Raw genomic sequence first — 25,414 nt, forward strand, 5'->3', positions numbered from 1 at the left:
ATCATCGTGATATCAATATTGATCAGAAATAATCGTGATTAGGATTTTTGCCATAATCGCACAGCCCTACTATGTGGGGATTATTTGAAAGAAAATGGTACCTTCTCTCGATACAATGTGACAATCATACAAATATTTCATGCTGTGGTAAATTACCAATCAAAAACCTCAATTCACAGTTTTACATTTCTTATTGTATTTGGTAAATCTCTCTTCAACTGTCCCTCTTCAGTTGTATTAAAAACCTCTTCAGCTGGAATTCAGAGGAAAACCCTCATAGATTACCGGGTGTGAAATCAAATACGTTAGAATCTCTCCAACTGTCCCTCTTCAGTTGCGATATATAATTGAACGGCCCTCTTCCTTTGGTAATATTAAAATCTCCTCGAGAGTACTTAGGAAAAACCCCGCTCTGACGCTTTCCCTCTCTCAGCTAAAGAGCTTTTATGTTCCACACAAGGACAGAAAACCAAAGACACACCTTCTTACCCATATATGTTGGGAAAGGTCATGACCTCTGGTGTGCGGGACTGGAAATATCCACACTTGTCTCCTATGGTATGGTCTAAACACATTTTGGGGCTCCAGTACTTTTCCATTGATTCAGGGCTCTCCTCTCTACAGCCTGCTGTACTTGAAGACAACTGTCTCCCCTCTGCTAAACAGTGACTTGACACCCATAGTGATAAACTATAATAGGCCTTAAACAACATTTTCCAAACCACTTTTTTTGGATGTATAGTGAGTATAGAACAACATGAAATATAATGCATTTTCATTGTGGAAAAAAATTGGGCAATTGTGTGAAAAAAAGTTTGAGATTTGAGAAAAAGTCAAAAACTCTGAGAAAAAATTCAAAGGAGCTTACCTGAACAGGTAAGAGTCAGGAAACGTAAAAAGCCAAAGTTGCTGCACATTCCCTCAGAGCAGATCCAGACTCACACACAGTCAGATCTGATCCACCACAAAGATCTGACTGAGGACTCCACTCTCTCCCACAGAAACAGCAGAACCACAGTCGAGATCTCTGCAGAGAACACTTGCTGCCTTCAGGGTCCAGAGAGAGCTATAGCCCCCCACTGGTCTCCATTCTCCCTGATGTTTCACCTCCAGGTCTCCTGCACAGCGACTCTCTCCTCCCACCAGTCTGACCTCATCAGGCTCTGAAGAGAAACAAGAGAGTGATCAGAGAGAGAATAAAGTGAGTTTGATGAAAAAACCAATCACAGCTGCAGCTCCTCTATTTTATATTCTATTTACATGTATATCAAATTCAAAGTTGTTATTGTCATATACACATAAGCTGCAGGTTAGGAATGGCAATGAGACATTTTTAGGAAAAAGTCCAAATGTTTAGGAAAAAGTCCAAATTTGGGCAAAAAAGTCAAAAACTCGGAGAGAAGTCAATTTGGAAAAAAACATCTAATTTGGAGAAAAACAAAAGTAACATTACCGTAGGAAATGAGCATGATGAGTCGATAAATATGGTCGACAATTAATCAAAACGTATTAGCATAAAGGTGTGACTTAGAAATAAATGCTCATATCTCATCAACAATGTATCCATTTACCACATATGTTGGTGGATAGGTTCAGTCTGTGTTGGGGAATCGGCATACCAAAGCATTTCGATTTCGGATTATAGGGGGTGACAAAACACCACACAATTTAAACTCAAGAACGGATGGAAATTTTTTTTTTTTATTACTACACATACTCGGAGAGTGAGTGTGAACTGAGATGTAAAGTGTCGCGAACAATGACGAATGTGGGCGTGACCTATACAGTGTTTTTTAATTGTGATGAGCTCAAATGAGCTATGCCGCAAAACTTGGGACACACGTCACAGCCCGACTACCTTTTCGAGAGTGTAAAAATAAATCGTATTTCTTTTTAAAACAGCTCAGTTGCTATTGTGTGGTAGGTTGCATATAGTTTCTCAGATGTTCACGAATGTTGGCACCAGGTCGCGTTAACCGAATATTTTCCGTCAATGACGGATTTTTCTAACAATGACGAAAAAATCTGAAAGCAGTCCGTCATTTGACAGATTAGAACACAACTCGGAAAAGCGCCAAAATGTCCACCAGCGTGCCACATTATATTACATCCTTAGTGGCCAGGTCGACTGAGGGCGATCTACTGTACTCTACTGTAGTGTGTAACTATTACTAAACTATGGGTTTTCTCTGGAAGTTGTTCCTTGTACGATGTGAGGGTCTAAGGACAGAGGGTGTCGTTTTTCTCATACTGATATTCTGAACAATCTGTGCTGTTGTATTTGCTGTAAAGTGTCTCTACTGTAGGCTATTTTTATTTTATGTACAGCACTTTGGCTCGACCAAAAATCGTTTATAATGTGCTATATAAATAAAACTTGATTGATTTGATATTAGTTAGTCATTCACACCAATGTCCAGTTGGTGGCGAGTGTGTGCACATTAAGTAGCTATTGTCTAGTCTTGTTTTTGACCTCGTGTTTTAACCGGCTTTAGCATCGCAAAATGTCACGGCAGCTGAGTGTCCGAAGCTTTTTTAATAAGCCCAGTGATTGTGATGGTGTGGATAAACGAGGTGAAAAAAGAGGGATTGATGCGTGGAGGATGAGGACAAGCCAGTAAGACTTCAACTGACAATGTTCAGCCAGCAGCAGAGGGACAAGCAAGTGGCAAGAAGTTCAAGCGGGAGTACCGGGTTCAGTGGGAGCAAGAGTTTTAAGTGGCTGAGGATGGAAGATGGCCAAATGTTCTGCGACATCTGTTAGAATAGCTAAAGACGAGTAACAGATTTATCCGAGGGTGCACGACGATGCAGAAATCAGGCGCTGAATGATCACAAACGCAGCCATATCCACATCGAAGCATTAAGGGTGGTCAACCAGAGCGTGGCAATGGTAAAACATGTGGAGAAATTGAGGGTTGCCTGTAACGAGGCATTAAAAAACACAATTGAATTGAAGTGTTGCATATGGCAAACACAAACACCCAAGCACCTATATCCCAAACTAATACAGCTATTACAATCTGCTGGGTGTCCAGATCTCAACAGTGCGCACACGTACACCCACCATGAGACATTCAATCAGATGGAGGGAGGCGATAGCAATGACCATAACCAGCACTATCGATGAATGATCATCACAACAAAAATAAAGATTGTGCTATCGGGCCGTGGTGTAGCTATGGCTCGGGTCGTCGGTCTGGAAGTGATGGAGCGATGTGATGGTGGGTCGAAAGGCCGGAGTTGCAACAAAAGATGCGGCTGAATGACTGTCCCTACCTCGTAAACATTCACTGTGGTGCGCACAGAACGGCACTGGCTGTGCGCGATGCCTCCAAGGCTGTGCGTGAAATAAGTGCATATGTTACGACAATTAATAACATATACACTTACTACAAGAATTCCAACCATCAGCTACACGCTGGCTGTCGCTGGAGAGGGCAGTTAAGGGCATACCGTGCCAACTGGGGTTGCTCTGGTGTTGGAGTTGCAGGAGGAGGAAGCTGACAAAGACTGTCCGGGTCGCTAAGGGGATTATAAAGCGCCTATAAACGCTCATGTTCCCTGCCTTGACTCACCTGCTGACTGACGTCTTGGCCGTGGTGAACTGCATGAACCTCACATTACAAAAAGAAGATGTCAACATGTCCTCCATCCAGCCCGTCGTGAACATGACCCTTGCCAGCCTCGAGGACTTGATGAATGAGCCAGGTGAGGTGGGGACCACATTTAACGAGGCTTTACAAGACGGCAAGTTCTGTGGCATCACGCTCACCCAGGCAGACGCTCAGACCTTTTCACGTGTGCGCACAGACTACATCGCGGAGGTTACTAAATCCATCAAAAAAAGATTTCCTTCGGAGCATGTAGGCATCATTGCTGATCTCGACACCGTGATCAATGCGTCTCGCTATCCGGGTGCTGACAACGCGTTAAAGAGCTACGGACTGGAGGCCTTGGAGCGCGTCTGTGACCACTACGGGTCACAAAGGGATGCAGCTGCGCCACTGGTGCAGAAGGAGCGCATGCTGCGGGATTTCCTCCCAGTGAAGCGAGTGCTTGCAGGATCGGGAAATCCCTCATTCAGAGAGTCTTGCCGACTTCTGATCACTTCCCTGGGAGAAATGTTTCCCGACTACAAAACATTGGCTGAAGTGGCGCTGGTAATTCCAGTCTCCAGCGTAAGCAGCAGAGCGCGGGTTCAGCCCTTCAGAACAACATCAAAACGGCCATGAGAAGTCGTCTTTCGGAGGCCAAAGACCAACGCTTAATGACAATCGCCTTTTGCAACAATCTCCCTTGATGCATTTGACTATGCACAAGCGAGCACCCAGTTAAATCCCTGTGGCCCAGGAGGAAGGTCTGATTTCAGGCTAGGCTACAGCAGGTCAATTGAGTTGTTCTTGTAAATGTTTTGTTCATATTTTCACTGTAATTGTCTCATTTAAAACAATGGCATTGTTCATATTTGCCTGTTTGGGAACAATGGTCGCTGTATTTTAGTGGCCTCTGCCCCCTCTGTTGTGCTGTCAGTGCAGGAAAAAATAAAACATTCATATTCGTGTTGACATGAAAAGTGACCGCACGCATCTTTTTTTCACACAATACACACACGTTACCAAATAAGGAGTGAGAGTGACGCATAGCCAACACCTGAAGCTGCGATACTCTGGTGGCTACAATTAGCAGCTAACATTATTAAATTAATAAATAAAAAAATAAATAAAATGACAGGTAATAATGGATTATGACGGAAATGTTATGATCCTGTCCGTCAAAATGACGGACAACGAAAAAGTCTAGCGCAACCACTGGTTGGCACAGACATTCCTCATGGAATTGCGGACATATTTTCAATTGGCTTCCATTAGCCCCGCTACCCAGGAAGTCGGCCATTTTGTAAAATGTGCGTTTTTCATGCATTTTAAGCACTTTTTTGAGAACTCCACATAGGGAAATTATCGGAAAACTTCCAAACCCGGACAAGTTAAGAGCATATCCAATGCGTATGCTACATTGCGATGGAATAGTCGTTCGCTTGAACGGGGAGATTGTAGGCTAGGGGGAGAATTTTTGTTGAGAAAACAGTCAAATAGTCACAAAAAGTTAAATTGAGGAAAAATTCAAGGAAAAGTCAAATATTCGAGGAAAAAGTCAATTTGTTGAACAATTTAAATAGTGCAAGAAGTCTATATACATCTAAATACAATATGGTATGTACAAGAATAAGAATAATAATAACAGAATATGAAATTAAATAATGTACATTAAGACTAAATTAAAAACGATTTATTGCGGTGATAACTATTTATATAAATAAGTGGATTGCAGGATGAGACTTAATGCATATAGATTGTATATAGACTTCTTGCAGTAATTTTTATGTTATTATATATGTTGTAGGGGTGGGGGAAATAATCAATATAGCATAGTATCGCGATACTTTGTGTGGCGATATTGTATCGATACATGGACGCCAAGTATCGATATTTTATTTTATTTATTATGATATAAACTGTAGCATATCCCTCCGAAAGATGGTCGTACACTTGACTGATGATTTCTAATTTATTGAAAACTCCAAAAACCAAGGCAAGAGCTACACAAAGACACGAAACAACAAATATATCTAAGCTACATCCATATGAGCCTTACTTTAGAATACCATTCAACAAGTGAACTCCAAATATTTATCAAAGTTATAATTCAGTATATGAACGAATTAAGACACAACCACATTTTATATTACAGTTAACACTAACCTTGTGCCTCTTCGGGAGTGCTAACACTTAAATGTAAACTTTATCTTTTGATATCGTTGTATTTAAATGTTGATATCTCCGTTAATATCTGTACTTTATCTCCGTTCATTTTCTCCGGCAAGTTGTTGGAACAGTAACTTCCTGCTAATAGCGCAAAGTCATCTTCAAAGTAAAGGCATGTCTATATAAAACAGGATGGTACGTTAAGACATGTATACAATTGCAATGAAAGTAACACAAACAATACCATCTCCTTTTCAGGTTCAAAGAACAAAATGTAGTAATTTACATAAACTATTCATATTACAAATACATGTTTTAACCAGGAAGGGAAGACAGACATGGATATGACCCCCTGTGATTTGCAATATCGCAATATTTCTTATGGCATTACTTAGCATATTGTAAATAGCAATACTATCGTATCGTGGCTTAAGTATCGCGATAGTATCGTGGGGATCCTGGTTATTCCCACCCCTAATATGTTGCATTGTTGGAGGAGCTCAGGTCAGGAGAATTTCATTGCCATTTCTACATTGTAGCTTATGTGCATATGACAATTAAACCTTTGAATCTTCTACCTGAGCAGGTGAGGCCAACAGCTGTGCCAGGTGAGCAGGTGTTTCTCTCTGAGGCTGAGCTACAGTCCAGGAGAGCAGACTCATGGCCTCCACACTGGAACTCTTTGGTCCCCATTGGAGCCTCCCCTTCTCCATAGAGCGCCCCCTGGAGGACTGAAGGAGCCCCACAGCCCAGCTGCCTGCAGACCACCTGAGCATCCTGCTGGTCAAAGTCAGCCTCACACACTGAGGACCAGGACGGGCTAGACTGGTTAGACTGGTTAGACTTCACCTCCAGTCTACCTGAGCACAGACTGGTCCCATTCACCAGCCTGACAGAGTCTGGAGAGGACAGAAGATAAAACTGAGGTAAAGAAAACAGTTAATTTTATCTTTTTAATGTACGTTATACTTTATTTCTATTTCCTTATTTGTTATATATTTAAAAATCTAAAAGACTGACAAAAAAGTCAAATTTGGAGAAAAAAATCTAAATTTGAGAAAAAAGTTAAATTTGGAGGAAAAAGTCTAATTCTGAGAAAAAAGTCAAAGGCGCTTACCTGAACAGGTAAGGGTCAGGAAGTGGGAAAAGGAACTTGATAATGCACACTGCCTCAGAGCAGATCCAGACACAACACAGTCAGATCTGATCAACCACGTAGATCTGTCCGAGGACTCCTCTCTCTCTCCCACAGAAACTGCAGAGCCACAGTCCAGATCTCTGCAGGCAACACCTGCTGTCTTCAGGGTCCAGAGAGCACCCCTCACTGGTCTCCAGTCTCCATGAAGCTTCACCTCCAGGTCTCCTGCACAGCGACTCTCTCCTCCCACCAGTCTGACCGGCTCTGAAGAGAAACAAGAGAGTCATCGGAGAGAGAATAAATTGAGTTTGATTAAATGAACCAATCACAGCTGCAGCTCCTCAATTTTATATTCTATTTACATGTATATCAAATTCAAATTCAAGGCTTGTATTGTCATATACACATTAGCTATATGTTAGAAATGGCAATGAGACATTTTGAGAAAACAATGCAAATTTGGAGGAAAGTTTCAACATTTGAGAACAAATTTAAATGTTGAGTAATAAGTCAAATTTGGATAAAAAAAAATGAGACTTCTTGCAGTAAGTTTTATTTCTGTATTTTATTATATATGTTGAATTGTTGGAGGAGCTCAGGTCAGAAAAATTCCATTGCCATTTCTACCCTGTAACTTATGTGCATATGACAATAAAACCTTTGAATCTTTGAATCTTCTACCTGAGCAGGTGAGGCTAACAGCTGTGCCAGGTGAGCAGGTGTTTCTCTCTGAGGCTGAGCTACAGTCCAGGAGAGCAGACTCATGGCCTCCACACTGGAACTCTTTGGTCCACATTGGAGTCTCCCAATCTCCATAGAGCGCCCCCTGGAGGACTGAAGGAGCCCCACAGCCAAGCTGCCTGCAGACCACCTGAGCATCCTGCTGGTCAAAGTCAGCCTCACACACTGAGGACCAGGACGGGTCAGACTGGTTAGAGTTCACCTCCAGTCTACCTGAACACGGACTGGTCCCCCCTAGCAGCCTGACAGAGTCTGGAGAGGAAAGAAGATACAACTTAGGTAAAGAAACAGTTACTTTTAAATGTTTCATTGTATCTTTTATTTCAATGTTCTTATTTGTTAATTATTGAAAAATCAAAATTTGATAAAAAAGTCAAAAACACTGAAAAAAATCAAAATGTTGAGGAAATGTCCAATTTCAAGGAAAAAGTCAAATTCTGAGAAAAGAAGTGAAAGGAGCCTACCTGAACAGGTAAGACTAAGGATGTCGTTAGAGGAATATGATACTGCACAGTCCCTCAGAACAGATCCAGACTGAACACAGTCAGGTCTGATCCTCCACACAGATCTCTTTGAGGACGCCTTTCTCTCTCCCACAGAAACAGCAGAGCCACAGTCCAGATCTCTGCAGAGAACACCTGCCGTCTTCAGGGTCCTGAGAGAGGATAAGCCCCCCACTGGTCTCCATTCTCCCTGATGTTTCACCTCCAGGTCTCCTGCACAGCGACTCTCTCCTCCCACCAGCCTGACCTCATCAGGCTCTGAAGAGAAACAAGAGAGTCATCAGAGTCACCTATTTTATATTCTATTTATCAAATCAAATCAAATCAGGTTTTATTTATAGAGCACATTTAAAAACGATTTCTGGTCGAGCTAAAGTGATCTACATGCAATAAAAACACTTTACTACAATAGCAAACAGAAGACAATAATTTACAACAGCAAATATCAAAACAAAAGACAGGGAAATGTCAGGAGTCGTGCTCCGCTCTGACTAGAAGGCCAGGGAGAAGAAGTGAGTCTTTAGTGTAGATTTAAACACCCCTAGGTGATGGGCCAACCTCACATGGAGGGGCAGAGTGTTCCAGAGCCGAGGGCCAGCTGCTAAGAAAGGCTTGGCGACCTCTGGTTTTGAGCCTGGTCTTGGGCACTATCAGCAGCAGCTGGTCAGCCGACCTTAAGGCTCTGCCTGAGGTGTAGTGATGGAGGAGTTCGGCTATATAAGCCGGAGCCAGCCCATTTAGGGCTTTGAAAACAAATAAAATAAGTTTAAAATCTATTCTGAACCGAACTGGAAGCCGGTGCAATGAGGCCAGAACTGGGGTGATGTGGTCACGCTTTGTATGGCCAGTGAGAAGACGTGCAGCTGCGTTATGAACCAGCTGCAGGCGTCTAATTGAGGCCTGGTCCATACCCACATACAGAGCGCTGCAGTAATCCAGTCTCGAGGTAACAAAGGCGTTAATAACCCTTTCCAGGTCTTTAAAAGATAAAAACGACTTGGTCTTAGCCAATAGTTGTATTTAAAAAAAGCAGGTCTTGACTACGCTGCTGACCTGCTTCAAATTTTAAAGCGCTATTGAAGGTCACTCCAAGGTTCATGACGGAGGGGAGGATGTTTTCATTGAGGGAGCCCAGAATAGCAATCTGAGAGGCTGGAGGTTGGGGTCCAAAAAAATTGACCTCGGTCTTGCTCTCTATGAGGTTAAGGACATTTTGACTGAGCCAGGATTTGATATCTGTCAAGCAGTCCATCAATAGCTGTAATGAGTTGACATTCGAATTGAGAGGCAGATAGATCTGTGTATCGTCAGCATAACAATGGAAGGGAATGTTGTCTTTTGTGAGAATTTAACCTAGGGGCAGTATGTACAGTAGAAAAAGGATGGGGCCCAGTATAGAGCCTTGGGGAACCCCACAGGTAAGAGGGGCTTTGGCAGAGGAGAAGCCACCTAGCTGCACTGAGAAGCTACGGTCCGTCAGGTAGGACCTGAACCATGCAACGTCAGAGCCTGTGATGCCTGCGGACTTTTCAAGCCGCGACAACAGGATGCTATGATCCACAGTGTCGAAGGTAGCTGTCAGGTCTAACAGCACCAGGGTAGCTGGGCTATCTGAGTCGGCAGCTAGGAGCAGATCATTAAAAACAATTAAATGCCCCTTTCACACCAACGCAGTTCCCGTTTTAGCTCCGTGCTAGAGCTTTTCTGGTTCGGAACAGTTTTTTCTTTTCAGCCCCCGTTTTGTTCACACCGCCCAGAGCCCGACTGGTGCTGCCGCTGCTGGGTCGATGATCGTGTTGCTTTTAATCATACGAAGCCAGATTAAATTAAATAACGACTTCTCCAACCTTATACTTTTCTCCAGAGTGCGTGGTTCATTGTTTATTAATGTCCGATAGCTGCTATAATACAAAACAAAACGTCTGCCCGCTCTCCACAATGATCAATAACAGCGAACGGATGGTCAAAGTAAGGTACAAATAAACAGAATCACACGAAGCCTCAAGCTCCGAACCGGCCCTGGAACCACGTTGGTGTGAAAGGGCCAAAAAGGGCTGTTTCAGTACTGTGCATAGGTTTGAAGCCATGCTGAAACTTTTCGTGAATCCCAAGCGTGGTTAAGAAAGACTGCAGCCGTCTGGTAGTCGGAAAGGCAAGCAAGAAGGATACATGGAGTTTATCCTTTTTCCATTTTCTCTCTGCATGCCTGCAGGTGCGTCTGAGAGCACGAGTACAGTCATTGAGCCACGGCTCTGAGAGAACTTTGGTGCGTGACCCGTCTAAGTGTAAAAGGAGCAACAGAATCCAATATTAGGGTACATGTCGAGTCAAACATGGGGATAAGCTTATCCGCACTAAGAGCACAGTTCACCTCTAATTTACAGATCAGGGAAGCATTAAAAACATCAGAAAACTGTGAGGCAGTCAAGGGGTCAATCGAAAGCAGACGACGCGCAGGGGCACGTGATTCGACTCGGAAGGGATCAAAGTTACCGGTATATGGTCTAGATATGCGTGTTGCTGCACAGATTTCATCCACAGAGACAGACAGTCCAAACGATAATACTAAATCCAAAGTGTGTCCTTTTTCGTGTGTTGGGCCAGCCACGGACTGAACGAGACCAAAAGAATCAAGGAGATTGAAAACGTCCCCAACCAGAGGTTTGGACTCGCAGCACACACGGACATTGAAGTCTCCGGAAATCAAAACACGATCATATTTCACCATGATCTCGGACAGAAAGTCGGAAAAGTCATTTATGAAATTCTTATTGCACTTTGGCGGACGATACACGACAGCTCAAAGCACAGGTGGGGGCGAGTTCAATTCAAAAAGTTGCAACTCAAAGCTAGCGTAAATAGGTACAGGGTGAAGCAATCGGCATTGGAGGCTAGCGCTAAACATTGAGGCTATGCCCCCACCACGGCCGGTGGTACGGGGGGAGCTGAAGAATGTACAGTCAGGAGGAAGAAGTTCAGAGAACGGTGTATACTCGCCAGCGTGCACCCAGGTCTCCGTCAGGAACATTAAATCCAGTGCACGAGAGGTGAAGAAGTCATTTAGCAGGAACGTTTTGTTTGCTATTGACCTAGTATTTAGCAGAGCCATGCAAAGTTTTCGCTCCGGGCTGGCCAAAGGTGTAGTGCGTCTCAGCTGACGAAGATGTGCGTGTTGTCGGGCAGGAGGGGCAGCGAGCGGGCTCAGCAGAGGCCGCAGCTCCGGAAAGACAGGGCGAATCCACCGATCCTTCAGATGACGTGCAGCGGGAGGGCCATGACATCTGATGCGTGGATTAGTCCCAGAAGAAGCCGCCAGGTATGATTTTTGATGGACCAGCGCACCACCACGCTTCCCCGTCTTCTAAAGCGCTTTCGGCGAGGAAGGATGCAGGGCAACCGGCGCAGGTAGGTGGGAATATCCGACAGTAGAGGGGGGGGAGTTGATTTATGGTTGCCAGATGTAGGATTGGGAAGCAGTATAAACTCCAGTGAGGGTCTTAGGTGGAGGAGAGATTGGCGATCGTAGACGAGCAGAGACATTCTGACATACATAAAATAAAAGCAGGATAGCTAAAGGCAGAGAGCTGAGGGAGCGGCGAGCCGACACAGGCGCCATCTTCCCACACTGGTCAAAGCTTTTGTCACATAGGATTTACATGTATATCAAATTCAAATTGAGCTAAAGTGTAGAAAAGTAAATGAAATTATTCTGATCTGAGCTCTTCCAACAATGCAACATATATAATAAAATACAAAAATCAAAGTTTGAGGAAAAAGTCAAAAACTGAGAAAAAAGACACATTTTGAGAAATAAGTCAAATTTGGAGAAACAAATCAAATTTGAAAAAAAGGTATATTTTCTGGAAAATAATCATGACAATGTGACAATCATACAAAATATTTCATGCTGCGGTAAATTACTAATGAAAAACCTCAATTCACAGTTTTACATTTCTTATTTTATTTGGTAAATCCCTCTGTCCCTCTTCCGTTGGTAATATTAAAATCATTTCTAGAGTACTTCAGAAAAACCCCGCTCTGAAGCTTTCCCTCTCTCAGCTATAGAGCTTTTATGCTCCACACAAGGACAGAAAACCAAAGACACACCTACATACTAGGGCTGTGCAATTAATGGTGATTTAATCTCGATTACGATTTTGGCTTGCAACGATTATGAAAACAACTTAATTGAAAGAAAACGATTATTTTTGCTGCATTCCCTTTCGCAATGATGCCCTCAATTTGTCTTGCGTTATACATCCTGCCCGCATGTGCACTTTCACCCCTCTCTAAAAGCCCTCTCAGCCAGGTTGTGTTGTGACTTACAGGTCTGTTTAATAAATCCATATAAACATGTTACAAGGGAAGCTTTAGTTGCCGTGTCTCTATTCTCCGGTTCTCCATGCTCCGATCTCTAGCGGACAGTCAACTTTTACTAACCTCGTCAAGCTGGAGCCTCTTAGCTCTTTACTTCTGGTTTCTGGATATGGCGTTACCAAAATAAGAGTACTGCGTGTAGCAGTATAAATAAACATTACAGGTAGAGAGTGACATTAGTTATCATATGTATATGTTTAGTAGGTTATGGAAGTGCGCTCCAAAATATTTGTTTATCTTCTTTATTGGTATTTATTATTTTCACATTATTTATTTAAATGTAGATATAAATGTATAATTTAATTTTTGTATTGGTTTTTCAGTTGAATTCTACTTAAAGTTCAGGGTATTCAACTGTTAAAAACATACTGTTCAAATTATTATTTTAATTTGTTTTAAAGTTCAATAAATGGATGTTTTCAAAGTCAATGAATAATTGTATTTAATCATCGTGATATCAATATTGATCAGAAATAATCGTGATTAGGATTTTTGCCATAATCGCACAGCCCTACTATATGTGGGGAAAGGTCATGACCTCTGGGACTGGAAATATCCTGACTTGGCCTAAACACATTTTGGGGCTCCAGTATTTTTCCATTGAGTCAGGGCTCGCCTCTCTACAGCCTGCTGTGAGTGAAGACAACTGTCTCCCCTCTGCTAAACAGTGACACCTATAGTGATAAACTATAATAGGCCTTAAACTTAATTTTCCAAACCACTAACATTTTGTATATTGTGAGTATAGAACAACATGAAATATAATGCATTTTCATTGTGGGTCATACAAGATTATATTTGATTATATCAACTTTTGTTTTAATAATTCAACTCAATATGGAAACCTCGAAAAAGACACATTTGGACAAAAAAATGTAATTCTAAAAAAAAGTTACGTTTTGAGGAAAAAGTGAAAATTTTGGATGAAAAAGTCAAATTCTGAGAAAAATGTTAAAGGCGCTTACCTGAACAGGAAAAAGTCAGGAAGAGGGAAGAGGCACTTGAATATGCACACTCTCTCAGAGCAGCTGCAGACTGAACACAGCCAGAGACGATCCACCACACGGGTCTCAATGAGGACTCCACTCTCTGTGCGGCAAAAACAGCAGAGCCACAGTCCAGATCTCTGCAGAGAACACCTGCTGCCTTCACGTTCCAGGAAGGAAAAGCATTCACTGCTCTCCATTCTCCCTGATGTTTCAGCTCCAGGTCTCCTGCACAGCGACTCTCTCCTCCCACCAGTCTGACCTCATCAGGCTCTGACAAGAAACAAGAGAGTCATCAGAGAGAGAATAAAGTGAGTTTCATGAAATGAACCTATCACAGCTGCAGCTCCTCTATTTTATATTCTATTTACATGTATATCAAATTCAAATTCCAAGGTTGTATTGTCATATACACATGCGCTACAGGTTAGAAATGGCAATGAGGAATTTTGAGGAAAAAGTCGATTTTTCAGCAAAAAGTTGAAATTTTTCAGCAAAAACTCAAATTTGGAGAAAAAAAGTTACATTTTGAGGAAAAAGTCAAAATGTCGAGAAGAAAGTAAAATTTAAAAAAAAATTAAAAGTAAAATAAAAAAAAAAGTCAAATTAAAAAGTAAAATAAAAAAAAGTCAACATTTGAGGTTAAATTGTGAGAAAGTAGTAGAGAACTCAGAGAAAAAAGTTAAATGTTGAGAAAATAATACAAAATTAAAAATAGTGCAAGAAGTTTACATACATCTAGATACAATATGATATGTACAAAAACAGAACATGAAATTAAATTATGTACATTAAGACAAAATTAAAAACCGTTAATTGTGGTGATAACTATTTATATAAATAAGTAGATTGCAAGATGAGACTTTTTGCACTATTTTTTATTTATGTATTTTATTATATATGTTGCATTGTTGGAGGAGCTCAGGTTGGAGCATTTCATTGCCATTTCTACCCTGTAACTTATGTGCATATGACAAAAAAACCTTTGAATCTTCTACCTGAGCAGGTGAGGCTAACAGCTGTGCCAGGTGAGCAGGTGTTTCTCTCTGAGGCTGAGCTACAGTCCAGGAGAGCAGACTCATGGCCTCCACACTGGAACTCTTTGGTCCCCATTGGAGCCTCCCCTTCTCCATAGAGCGCCCCCTGGAGGACTGAAGGAGCCCCACAGCCCAGCTGCCTGCAGACCACCTGAGCATCCTGCTGGTCAAAGTCAGCCTCACACACTGAGGACCAGGACGGGTTAGACTGGTTAGAGTGGTTGGACTTCACCTCCAGTCTACCTGAACACGGACTGGTCCCCCCCACCAGCCTGACAGAGTCTGCAGAGGACAGAAGATAAAACTGAGGTAAAGAAACAGTTACTTTTAAATGTTTGATTGTATTTAATTCTTTATATTTTATTTAAATGTTCTTATTTGTTAATTATTAAAAAATCAAATTTGAGAAATAAGTCAAAATTCGAGGAAAAAGTCCAATTCTGACAAAAAAGTCAAAGGAGATTACCTGAACAGGTAAGAGTCAGGATGCCGTTAGAGGAATATGATATTGCACACTGCCTCAGAGCAGATGCAGACTGAACACATTCAGATCTGATCCTCCACACAGGTCTCTTTGAGGACTCCTCTCTCTCTCCTAAAGAAACAGCAGAGCCACAGTCCAGCTCTCTGCAGAGAACACCTGCTGTCTTCAGGGTCCAGGGAGATGTAAAGCCCCCCACTGGTCTCCATTCTCCCTGAAACTTCACCTCCAGGTCTCCTGCACAGCGACTCTCTCCTCCCACCAGTCTGACCTCACCAGGCTCTGAAGAGAAACAAGAGAGTCATCAGAGAGAGAATAAAGAGAGTTTGAAGAAATGAACCAATCACAGCTGCAGCTCCTCTATTTGATATTCTATGTACATGTATATCAAATTCAAATTGACACTTTTTCCCATGAAAATGATTTGTATTCACTATCATGGGGCTATATAAATCAAATTCCGGGTAATTCGGAGCACAATCGTACTTTTTACTATTTAAATGTATTTGTATTATATATTTTTGGGCTATAAAATTGACATTTCTGGGTGACTTTGTCAGTTTATGGAGCTTAGCCCACAATTTCTGGAGGTTCCAGGCCAAATTTGGGAGCTCATAGGCGGCCTGCCATGCGTCCCCACCCGTGGAAAGAAGAAAAAAGTAAAGAAAACGGTCAATTATATCTTAAAATAATCAAAAATGAAGTTTAAAAGAATTCTCGAAAAAACGACTGAGTTCCAACGGAGGAGGGGCTCAAAAAATCTCACCCCTTCGGCGTTTCAGACCGAAGCCCCGGACACTTTTCCACTCCCCCGTTGCAACTTACAACGGAGAGGGGAAACCAAGCCTCCCCCTCTCCGTCAAAAAAATGCATTAATCATTTTCAAGCTACAAAAAAAACGGCTGTCTCACTTCATGGAGGAATGTGTCCGCTCCATGTGTGCTCTGGTACGGATACAATTGTTGCATGGAGACCCCCCGGCATGGTTCTTACCAAACTTTAAGTTTTTGAACTGGTCTCTGGAGGAATGCAAGGGGAGTTGTCAGGGGACTCTACCCGCCTGATGAGACACTATTTTCAGATACATTTTTTCATTTTCACCCCTTTTCTATGGTTCTCCAAAAAGTGAACTTAGACTTTTTCTGACTCTGGAGGAATGTAAGGAGAGTTGTCAGGGGACTCTACCCGCCTTATGAGACACTATTTTCGGATACTTTTTCCATGTTCACCCCTTTTCTATGGTTCTCCAAAAAGTTAAGTCACACTTTTTCTGACTCTGGAGGAATGTAAGGAGAGTTGTCAGGGGACTCTACCCTCCTTATGAGACACTATTTTTGGATACATTTTTTCACTTTCACCCCTTTTCTATGGATCTCCAAAAAGTGAACTCAGACTTGTTCTGACTGTGGAGGAATGCAAGGCGAGTTAACAGGGGACTCTTGCGGGCTCATGATGCACTATTTTCGGATACTTTTTTCATTTTCAGCCCTTTTCCATGGATGAATTGAAACTTATTTGTTTTACATTTTGGTCAATTTGACCCAGTTCTGGTACCGCATTGCCTGGAGGATAGGACCGAGAGATGACAAACTCTCTGGCCGCCTCACCAGTCACTATTGTCGGACACTTTCTTTGCTTTACCCCGGTTCTATCACTCTTTCCTCCTTTGACCATAAAATGTGTTTCCTGCTGGGGTACTGCCTGGTTCCGGGGCACCCCAAACCCTCTCATGGTCGGGGCACCATGAATTGATGCATCGGACCCAATGTTGCCATCACCAGCCTCACGTTGGTGCGGAGGTGGGACCATTTAACTTGGTGGTAACCCAAGTCCTCCCTTGGTCTGTGTACCATGCATTGAAGCATCGGACGCATTGTTGCAATCACCGGTTACGCTAACGCATATCAACGTAAACACAGAAAATAATTTAAATACAATTCACTGTGTCGGTTTCAGTAAGGATGTCGTCCGAATGCCCGGTGTGCAGACTCTTCTATCTGGCGTTGAACAAGCACCTTAAGCACAAACATGCAGTGCGGAACTTGGAGGAAAGAGGCATCATTCTTAAAATGGCCAGTGGCAGAATAAATGTTCGGACCAAACCCTGTCCCATCACAGGGTGTTCGTATGCTGGGAAGAGACTAGACTGTCATGTAACTCATGACCACCCTGAGTTTTCCCGAGGTGAGGCACATCAGGTCCTGGCAAGGCTGAAGCATAGTGTGGCCCTGCAGTTGCTCCATGACCTCAGACAGACTAATCCCATCATTGGAATGGCTACATCATTGGATATAGACAATGAGGAGGAATACCCGGGGCACCCTCCATCCTTCTCCCCACATACCGAGTGTGACGAAGAGGACTGCAGGCAGGTGATGCTGGAAAATGTGGCATTGAGGGCTCAGAAGGATGCCCTCATTGATGAGGTGAAGACCTTGCGCTTATTCACGATATAATTTAACATTGACCCTCTCCTGAAAATGCACATATTCTGTGCATTTCCAGAAGAGGTTCAATGTTAAATGATATCGTGCAAAATGACAGGCTAAAACTCTCTTCCAGACATTTAAAAACACTTTTCCCGACTATTTAAAAATTATTTCTGGCTTGTAAAGTGCAGTGATGAGCCCTGGTAGTATCAGACTATTTAAAGGGTTACCAGGGGCATGAGAACATCCTCCACAAGAGGGGGGGTGGTGGTGCCGTGAATAAGGCCGAATATGGATGCCGATGGGCGGACGGTAAAGCACCGCAAAATCCCCCCCCTTTTAGGGTTACCAGGGGCATGAGGTTCTGTAGGGTGTGATCATCTGGGTTTAGTCCGTGGGGGAGTGCTTAAGTCCGGGGGCCCGGGGACTCACGGTGTACAAGGTTATGGAGGTGTCCATGTCAGGGACACATGCTGGAGGTCATTAGTCCATCCGGTCTCTGTCCTGGATGTGTGAAATAACCTGAGTCCCCATTTCAGGGACACATGCTGGAGGTCTGCAGTCCGTTAAAATATACGTCAGAGAGAGAGAGAGAGAGAGAGAGAGAGAGAGAGAGAGAGAGAGAGAGAGAGAGAGAGAGAGAGAGAGAGAGAGAGAGAGAGAGAGGGGTAGGTAATGTTTTGGATGGATGCAGCATGGACTCACCTTGAGCGAAACTCAGACTGAGCGAGCAGAGCAGGAGGAGAGGAATCATCTCAACAACCTGCACAGAAACAGAGAACAGGAAGTGATATCGTTTATAAAAGGAGAAATATATCAACTGCTGGTCGGTGTTGTGCAAACAGGAAGAGAATGAAGTACTTTGACCCAATTCTGATATTCAAGCAAAACTTAAAAAGGTCAACTATTATGCAAAATCCACTTCTTCATGTCTGTTCTACTTAAACATGTCCCTCTGTTAAGAAGGGATGTTGGTCTATATGTACATATTTAAGCCAGAATCAATATAGATGTTTTTTTATTTTAAAGAAAATTCAGATTGAACATAGTAAAAAACTTTAAATTATAGTGTCCGTCCAAAATGTTTACTTATAGTGAAAACTACTCTTGTATGATGGTAAGGTAGACTAAAAGCTTTAGAAATTCAAAGTACAACATAAGTACCCAGTATCAAGATTGATGCAAAACAAGTGACATTTGACCTTTTTAGAGAGGTTTAGCAAAAGAAACTCCACCTCTGAGGTGATTTGGGTGGAAATGGGGGTTTTACCGTTTCTCTGGAACCCATTGGTAGATTTTGGTGATTGACATCTCTCACTGACCGTTAGAGCCAATAGAATCGAAGGGGAATCTCCCCACTCACACACATGCTAAAACAAAAAGGTGGGGGCTTCAAGCACACAGTTTTGCATCAGAGTGAACCTATCTCTCGCTCTGACATCTGAAAACCGAAAAGCAGGTTTATTGCTCATAGATTATCAGAAATCATTTCAAAGTGACACAGACACATTGGATTAACCTATGAATTAACTTCAGCAGCGTTTTTATCGTTTTAATGCCATTGAAGACCACTTTTGACCAGACTACGACACAGGTGAGCCATATTAGCGTTTTTAGCTACCTAGCGCCACATATTTTGATGTCTGTTCTTGTTATTATCTCTGAGAGTTCGTACAATTGAGTGGTAATGAAAGGTACCCATCGATTCTGTGTCCCCTCACGATATGAAACGATGTGTTGGATGTGCAGCAAAGATAAATAATAAGGCTTTGTGAGTGAATTTCGGTGCAGTCATCTGTTAGCATTTTTAGCTCGTTGCTAATTCAGAGGCTCAACGTTAGCATTGTGGGGTTTAAAAAAAAAAAAAAAAGATCAGTTAGATGAATTTCTTCCCGTTACATGGATATAAAACATTCATAGTTTATTAAATGAACATGCCCTCAGACACTGTTTCCTGCCAGATGTGGCAGGAGGGCCCTCGGGCTTAACAGGTTAAGGACTATATTGTTGCTCTAGCGCTCTTTTTATGCATTAACAAGGTTTTATCGTGTTTTAAAAGACGTTTTATTTAAGTGTTTTGGTAACACTTTATATTAAGGTACACAAATTAACCATTAACTAGTTGTTAATTAACATGCATATTAGCAGTATATTGGCTCTTTATTAGTCATTATAAAACACTTATTAATGCTTTATTCTACATGACCGTATTCTACAAGTAATAAGCCAATAGTTGAGAGTTTTTCCTCAATAACTCTCTAATTAGTGCTTATTTGCTGCAAGTAACGGCCCGTCCACACTACAGCGTCGACAGCGTCGACAGCGTCGAAAGCTCCAATCTGCCCATTCACTTTCAATGGGGTGACGTCACGTAGCCTCGCTTTTTCGCCAAACTGAATTGTGGGTAGCAGAGCGGTCCGTCTCAGGCGTCTCCGGCGACAGAAGTTGAACAATCAACTTCTGACGCCGGAGACGCCGGAGTAGCCAGCGCCAGCCAATCAAATCCCGTTTCCCAAAATCTGACAGCTGAAGCCATAGCCAATCAAACCGCGTCTAAGCTGGGAGAGATATCCCGCCGTTCATTTCTATATTTCAAAAAAAGTCGGAGGAGAAACTAACTATCGCCGTAGCAAATCACCCGGTTTTGTATGACCAGACCCTCTTCACCTACCGGGATACAAACCGGAGGAACCAGCATGGAGGGAGGTGGCAGAGACAGTGGGGGAAGCTGGTAGGTTTTCGCCTGTTTGGGGAGTTTATATATATATTGCTCCCATAAAGTCCCCAGGGTTTTTTGCTCTGTATGTCGGGGGCGGGAGATTCATGTGATCGGTTGTTGGCCGTGTTGCTTGAATAAAATCCCCAAGCTCCAGACACGCCCAGCTCCAAGCTATTTTTGAAGCTGTAGTGTGGACGCTCCGTAAGGAAGTTGTTGTACATGAGTTTTGGTCTTAATAGGCGCTGCTCAATATGGGCCTAATAAGGCAGTAGTAGCACAAGAATAGTAATTCTCCCATAATAACACTTAACAAATATGATCTATTCTTATGTAACAAGACATGAAACTAAAGTGTTCATTGCGTCTAAATAACTCAACGTAATGTATTTATATCTAAGAATATGTTTTGGGGTATTGCCAGTTCAGCTACAGTTCAGTTCAGTACAGTTCAGCTACAAGGTGATATTGACCTGTATGTTTCATATTTGCATATATTTTTGTAATATTTGTACTGAAGGTTAGCCAGGAAACCGGGTACAGGAAATAGGAGAAAGTGAACTGAATAGCATGACAGTAGACATCGATGAGTCGACTGCTACTAATTTTCCCTATGCAACCTGAAGAGTAAAAGGGTCAAGTCTGTCAGAAAGCAATGACTGTAAGTGTAAGTGTGAGCCTTACACTTACACTGTAAGGATTAGTGACATGTATTGTGTTTATGTGATGACATGTGGAGATGTTTAAACACAAGGAGAAAATGCGTGAGCATTCGCGCTAGCATTTTCATTAGCATTCACGCTAGCGTTAGCATACACGGTAGCGTTAGCATACATGCTAGCGTTAGCCATACTAGCCTGTATACATGCTTATTGTACAGCTAGCATTAGCTATATTTACCTTGTTTACACTTAGCGGTCCTAGGCCTATGTGTTAATATGTGTATGTTCAAGCCCGCCTTAACCTGCCATCAGGCCCTGGGGCTGTTTTGTAGGCCCCCTATTTAAACAACAAATCAAAGTCATTTATAGCCTCGGCAGGCTCTGTGATCGCACTTCTCCACTCTGCTCTGCGCCTGGTCCTCTCCTCCAGATGAGTGACGTATCGGGCCTCCCTCATGTATTTGTCCGGTAGCGTTGGGTCCCCCTCCACGTAGCAAGTCCTCGTCGTCCTCTCATCTCCTCCAACAGATAATGTCCCTTCTGTCTGTTCTTCCTCTCCCGCTACTCCATCGCTATCAGAACCAGACAGCCTACTTGGCTCCGAGGCCCCACTGCCGCCCGGTACAGAACTCATCTGTCCTTCCTCCTCATCCTGGCCTACAGGTTTAAAATAACCTGTAGGCTTCTGCATTTTTGTAATAGCTGCTTGTCTCGAAACTCTTTTTCCCTCAACAATTTCCTTTTCCGAGCGCCACTCTCAAACTTTTTCTTGTGGAATGTTGGCTCTTCATAGGGAACTTAAATATAGTTGGGGAAAGGATATTGTAGCATAATCTTGACTAAAACAAACAGATGCCATTCAAGTACTATCCACACCATAGCACACTGCTCACTGCATGGCTATTGAGACCACACAAAGGTTCGCAACAGGCTCACAAATGTGAGAGTGGAAAAACTGGTTGGTATTCGGGCAAACCTAAGGCTCTTTCAGCCGGACACAGAGCCATCCTCAACAAGGCTGGCCAGTGACACTGCAGAGGAAGACTCGGAGTTAGATGTTGATGAGGAAGAGCCCGTTGACTGAAAGGGTTTAGCCAAAATGCTAATGGGACTTTTTGGAGGGAGAGGCTGCCTTTTTGTTCATTTTTTAATGAGTGGAGTTGGGGGTGATGAGTAATATTTAACTCAACATTCCTGTTTTCGTTCTTCAATGAAACAAATAATTGTTCAATAAAATAATTAAAATGTGTTCTGTACTTAAAAAAAAAAAAAAATCTGTTGAAATGTCATGTTTTTTTGTTTAATTTCCCATGGAAACTTTCCGGAAATGTACCGGAAACTTTCCGCCCTTTGCAACCCTAGTGCAGATACAGAAAAAAGGAATGTGAATTGAGTAAACATTTTTGACACAATTTAAGAGTAATCAATGCGGTGAAAGAGACAGGTCAAAAAGCCACATCTCACCTCGTGAAGAGAAAACAGAAAGGACATCCAGCTGCTCCTGTTGGGTTATCACTTGAAGACTTCTCCGAAAAAAGAGAGAGATCTCCAGACAGAAGTCCCCGGATGTTTGAGACTCTCAGCGTGTTTCAGCTGCTGCTCTTCCTCTGCTCTGCAGCGACTTCAAATCAACCGCAGATCCGATGTATCCCTGATATAAGAGAGGACACCTCCCCCGAAAATACACCGCCCAGTGCGGGGAGAGAGAGAAGGGGAGAGGGAGAGAGGGGGAGAGGGGGAGAGAGGGAGAGGGGGAGAGGGGGAGAGGGGGAGGGCTGGAGGAAGTGAGACTGGGGAAAGCCTGAGAGAGAGACTTAACCTGTTAAGCTCCAAGCCTGTTTTTCAGGTCTCAGGCTCGAACATGACATTCCCAGAACAAATCTCTGCTGCCTTTGTCTCTCCGTCAGGAAGGGTGGAGGAGGCAGCGGCAGGTCACGGTGTTGCGAGACAGTGTCGGTTCACAGTCATTCATCCTTGCCAGTGCCCTGCCTTTGAGTGCTGAGTCTGCCTGTGATGCAAGTGCGGTGGTAAGAGGTATTGGAATAGGTGTTGTGCTCGCACCTCCTCACAAAATCCAGGTCTGGTTTCTTTCCAGTTGCTGTGCTCCCCAAGTTTCCTGTTGACGGAGTGGATTTCATAATGGGTAATGATGTAGCCGGAGGTAAAGTGTATCCTACTCCTGAGGTTGTAGACGTTTCAATCCCTGGTGCCGTGATGACCTAGCTCGGACTCACGCGGAGGTGTTTGCAGGTTGTGTTTTGACCAGAGCTCAAGGCGCCAAGAGATTGTGTTTCTTTTGTCTTGACCCTGGTCATCTAGTGGCAGCGTGTGCAGCTTAGAAGCAGCCGGTGGAAGCTTCCAAGCAGTCTATGGAAAAACCAAGAGACCAGCACCCGGTTACGATGCGATACACAGTGACGACGGATCGTTTACACGAGGCCGTAACGGAACGGCGGAAACGGAGCCCTCAAACGATAACGGGTCCCAAGGCTCCGTGTGTACTTCCTAGGGATGTAACGATATACCGAATATTGCGGTATCGCGATAAATAAACGATTCAATACCGTCGTGAGACCAAGTGGTCCCGTTGAGATCATCGATATCTTTTTCAAGGGAGACCTGTCCAACATGGCAGCAAGTAGGTTACAACATGAACATAAAACAACAGATAACACAAAAGGACATCGTATTTACAGGGCTACATGTACACACCTAGAGACATTGAAAAGTACCAACAGTATATTTATATTAGGGCCGGGACTTTAACGCGTTAATTAAGATTAATTAATTACACAAAAATTAACGCGTTAAAAAAATTAACGCGTTAAAAAAATTAACGCGTTAAAAAAATTAACGCATTTTAATCGCACTTATTTTTGCACAGCGGAACGTTTCTCACTGGATGAGTTTCAGGCGTACCGATTATACTGGAGCACCAACTAACGTTCATGACTTCAGCATGGGACTTCAAACAACAACAAACCACGGTGAACAATAGTCAAACATGAACGAACAAGCTGATGAGACGCTTTGGTCGGCCCCGTGGATGGGACATTCTGTTTTAAAAAACGGACGGATGGAAGCGTCGATAAGAGCCGCAGCACATCAAGCCTAAAGTATCACCTAAATGCAAAGCATGTAGCAGCTAGCATGTAGCAGCTAGCATGTAGCAGCTAGCATGTAGCAGCTAGCATGTAGCAGCTAGCATGTAGCAGCTAGCATGTAGCAGCTAGTGTGGACGTTAGCCCGACTCCGAGTGCACGGAACCACACCCTGACCCAACCCACACTCAACCAGATGACTGGTTTCAGGGCCAGGATAAGTCAGTCCACGTCTGAGAGGATAACCAGCTCCCTGCTCACTGGACTGCACTCGACTGCAGACCACCTGGAGTCACATCCATGTGGAAACTGCTTCTCTGTTCTCAGGTCAAATATGTATATTTGATTAAAAATGCGATTAATTTCGATTAATTAATTACAAAGCCTCTAATTAGTTAGATTAATTTTTTTAATCGAGTCCCGGCTCTAATTTATATCTCTTGCTGTCAATAAGCCTCACCTACTGTATTGTTTTTGAAGTGGTGGAGAGACAACGCACAGTTTTACCCACTGCTGTCACCAATGGCCAAAGCATGTCTCTCCGTCCCACAGAGGTGGCGTTAGACTTGTTTGCTGTCCGTCATTTTGACAGACATTTCCATCATAATCCATTATTACCCGTCGGGTCTGAACTCGCCACTAACGGGGGGGGGTGGGAGAGAGGGCATGCTCGTGAACTGTCAATGGGTGGGGGGCGGTGTTATGCCGTCTTACGCATGCCCACCGAGATATGCTTGCACCTCGCGCGAGCAGCGTAAAGCAAAGACTCCCAGACATGTCAATGATTTGTACGGCAAAGTTTGGAAACTATATAATGTCCTTTTGGAGCAAACGCCAGAGCCTCGCTGCGGGGACACGTTGGCGCTGTTCCGAGTTTGTTCTAATCCGTCAAAATGACTGCTTTCACATTGTTCCGTCATTGTTACAACAAATATTCGTTTAATGCAGGGGTCGCGACCTTTTCCACCAATGTTTTTTGTCTGGAGCCGCCAAACATATTTGATAGCTTGATAGCTTTTTGATAACAAAAACTACAGTTTCTTTCTTTATTATTTATTACATTATAGAAAACTGTTTACTTCTAATAATAAACAAATAACTCTTATAAGGAGAATTAAAAATAATACACAGGCCAGCTTTAAAATAAATCAACACAGCACTTGGGGAGTCCTCCGCACATTTGAAGAAAATGTATAATTAAACGGGCCCACTTTGAAATAAATCAAAGCTATAGCTGCACCCTAAAGAGTTACTGACTGAATGATGACTGAAGGTCGTCAGCTGACTTCCTCTCCCGTGTTTCCCTCCAATACGTAAAGCAGCAGCAGCACCTTTGAGAACTCCTCTCCACCAATCAAACATCCCGGTGAGCCAGCATCGCTTGCTGTGAAAGCAGAAAACTCGAACCACGCAGAATTAAACCCATACTTTTCTGTTCTTTGATGTATCCATAGTTCGCGCAGGAAAAGGCGCTGGTG

The 25,414-nt window shown here is 43.1% G+C and overlaps 1 protein-coding gene across 1 annotated transcript in view; it reads right to left on the reverse strand.

The window, feature by feature from the left end:
- The window catches only part of LOC117442223 (uncharacterized), a 93,652-nt gene extending 71,206 nt beyond the window's left edge, over positions 1–22,446 (reverse strand). The window contains exons 1-10 of the mRNA XM_071202374.1: positions 22,300–22,446; positions 18,163–18,220; positions 15,014–15,310; positions 14,509–14,829; positions 13,490–13,795; positions 8,109–8,405; positions 7,585–7,896; positions 6,883–7,167; positions 6,344–6,664; positions 978–1,163 (exon numbers count right to left, since the gene is read on the reverse strand). Of these exons, the coding sequence (XP_071058475.1) occupies positions 978–1,163; positions 6,344–6,664; positions 6,883–7,167; positions 7,585–7,896; positions 8,109–8,405; positions 13,490–13,795; positions 14,509–14,829; positions 15,014–15,310; positions 18,163–18,220; positions 22,300–22,326 (2,410 nt within the window). The 5' untranslated portion in view covers positions 22,327–22,446. The remainder of the gene's footprint in view (positions 1–977; positions 1,164–6,343; positions 6,665–6,882; positions 7,168–7,584; positions 7,897–8,108; positions 8,406–13,489; positions 13,796–14,508; positions 14,830–15,013; positions 15,311–18,162; positions 18,221–22,299) is intronic.
- Between the last annotated feature and the right edge of the window lie 2,968 nt (positions 22,447–25,414).

The sequence above is a fragment of the Pseudochaenichthys georgianus genome, unplaced genomic scaffold (genome assembly GCF_902827115.2).
Source record: "Pseudochaenichthys georgianus unplaced genomic scaffold, fPseGeo1.2 scaffold_360_arrow_ctg1, whole genome shotgun sequence".
In the NCBI taxonomy this organism is placed as follows: domain Eukaryota; kingdom Metazoa; phylum Chordata; class Actinopteri; order Perciformes; family Channichthyidae; genus Pseudochaenichthys; species Pseudochaenichthys georgianus.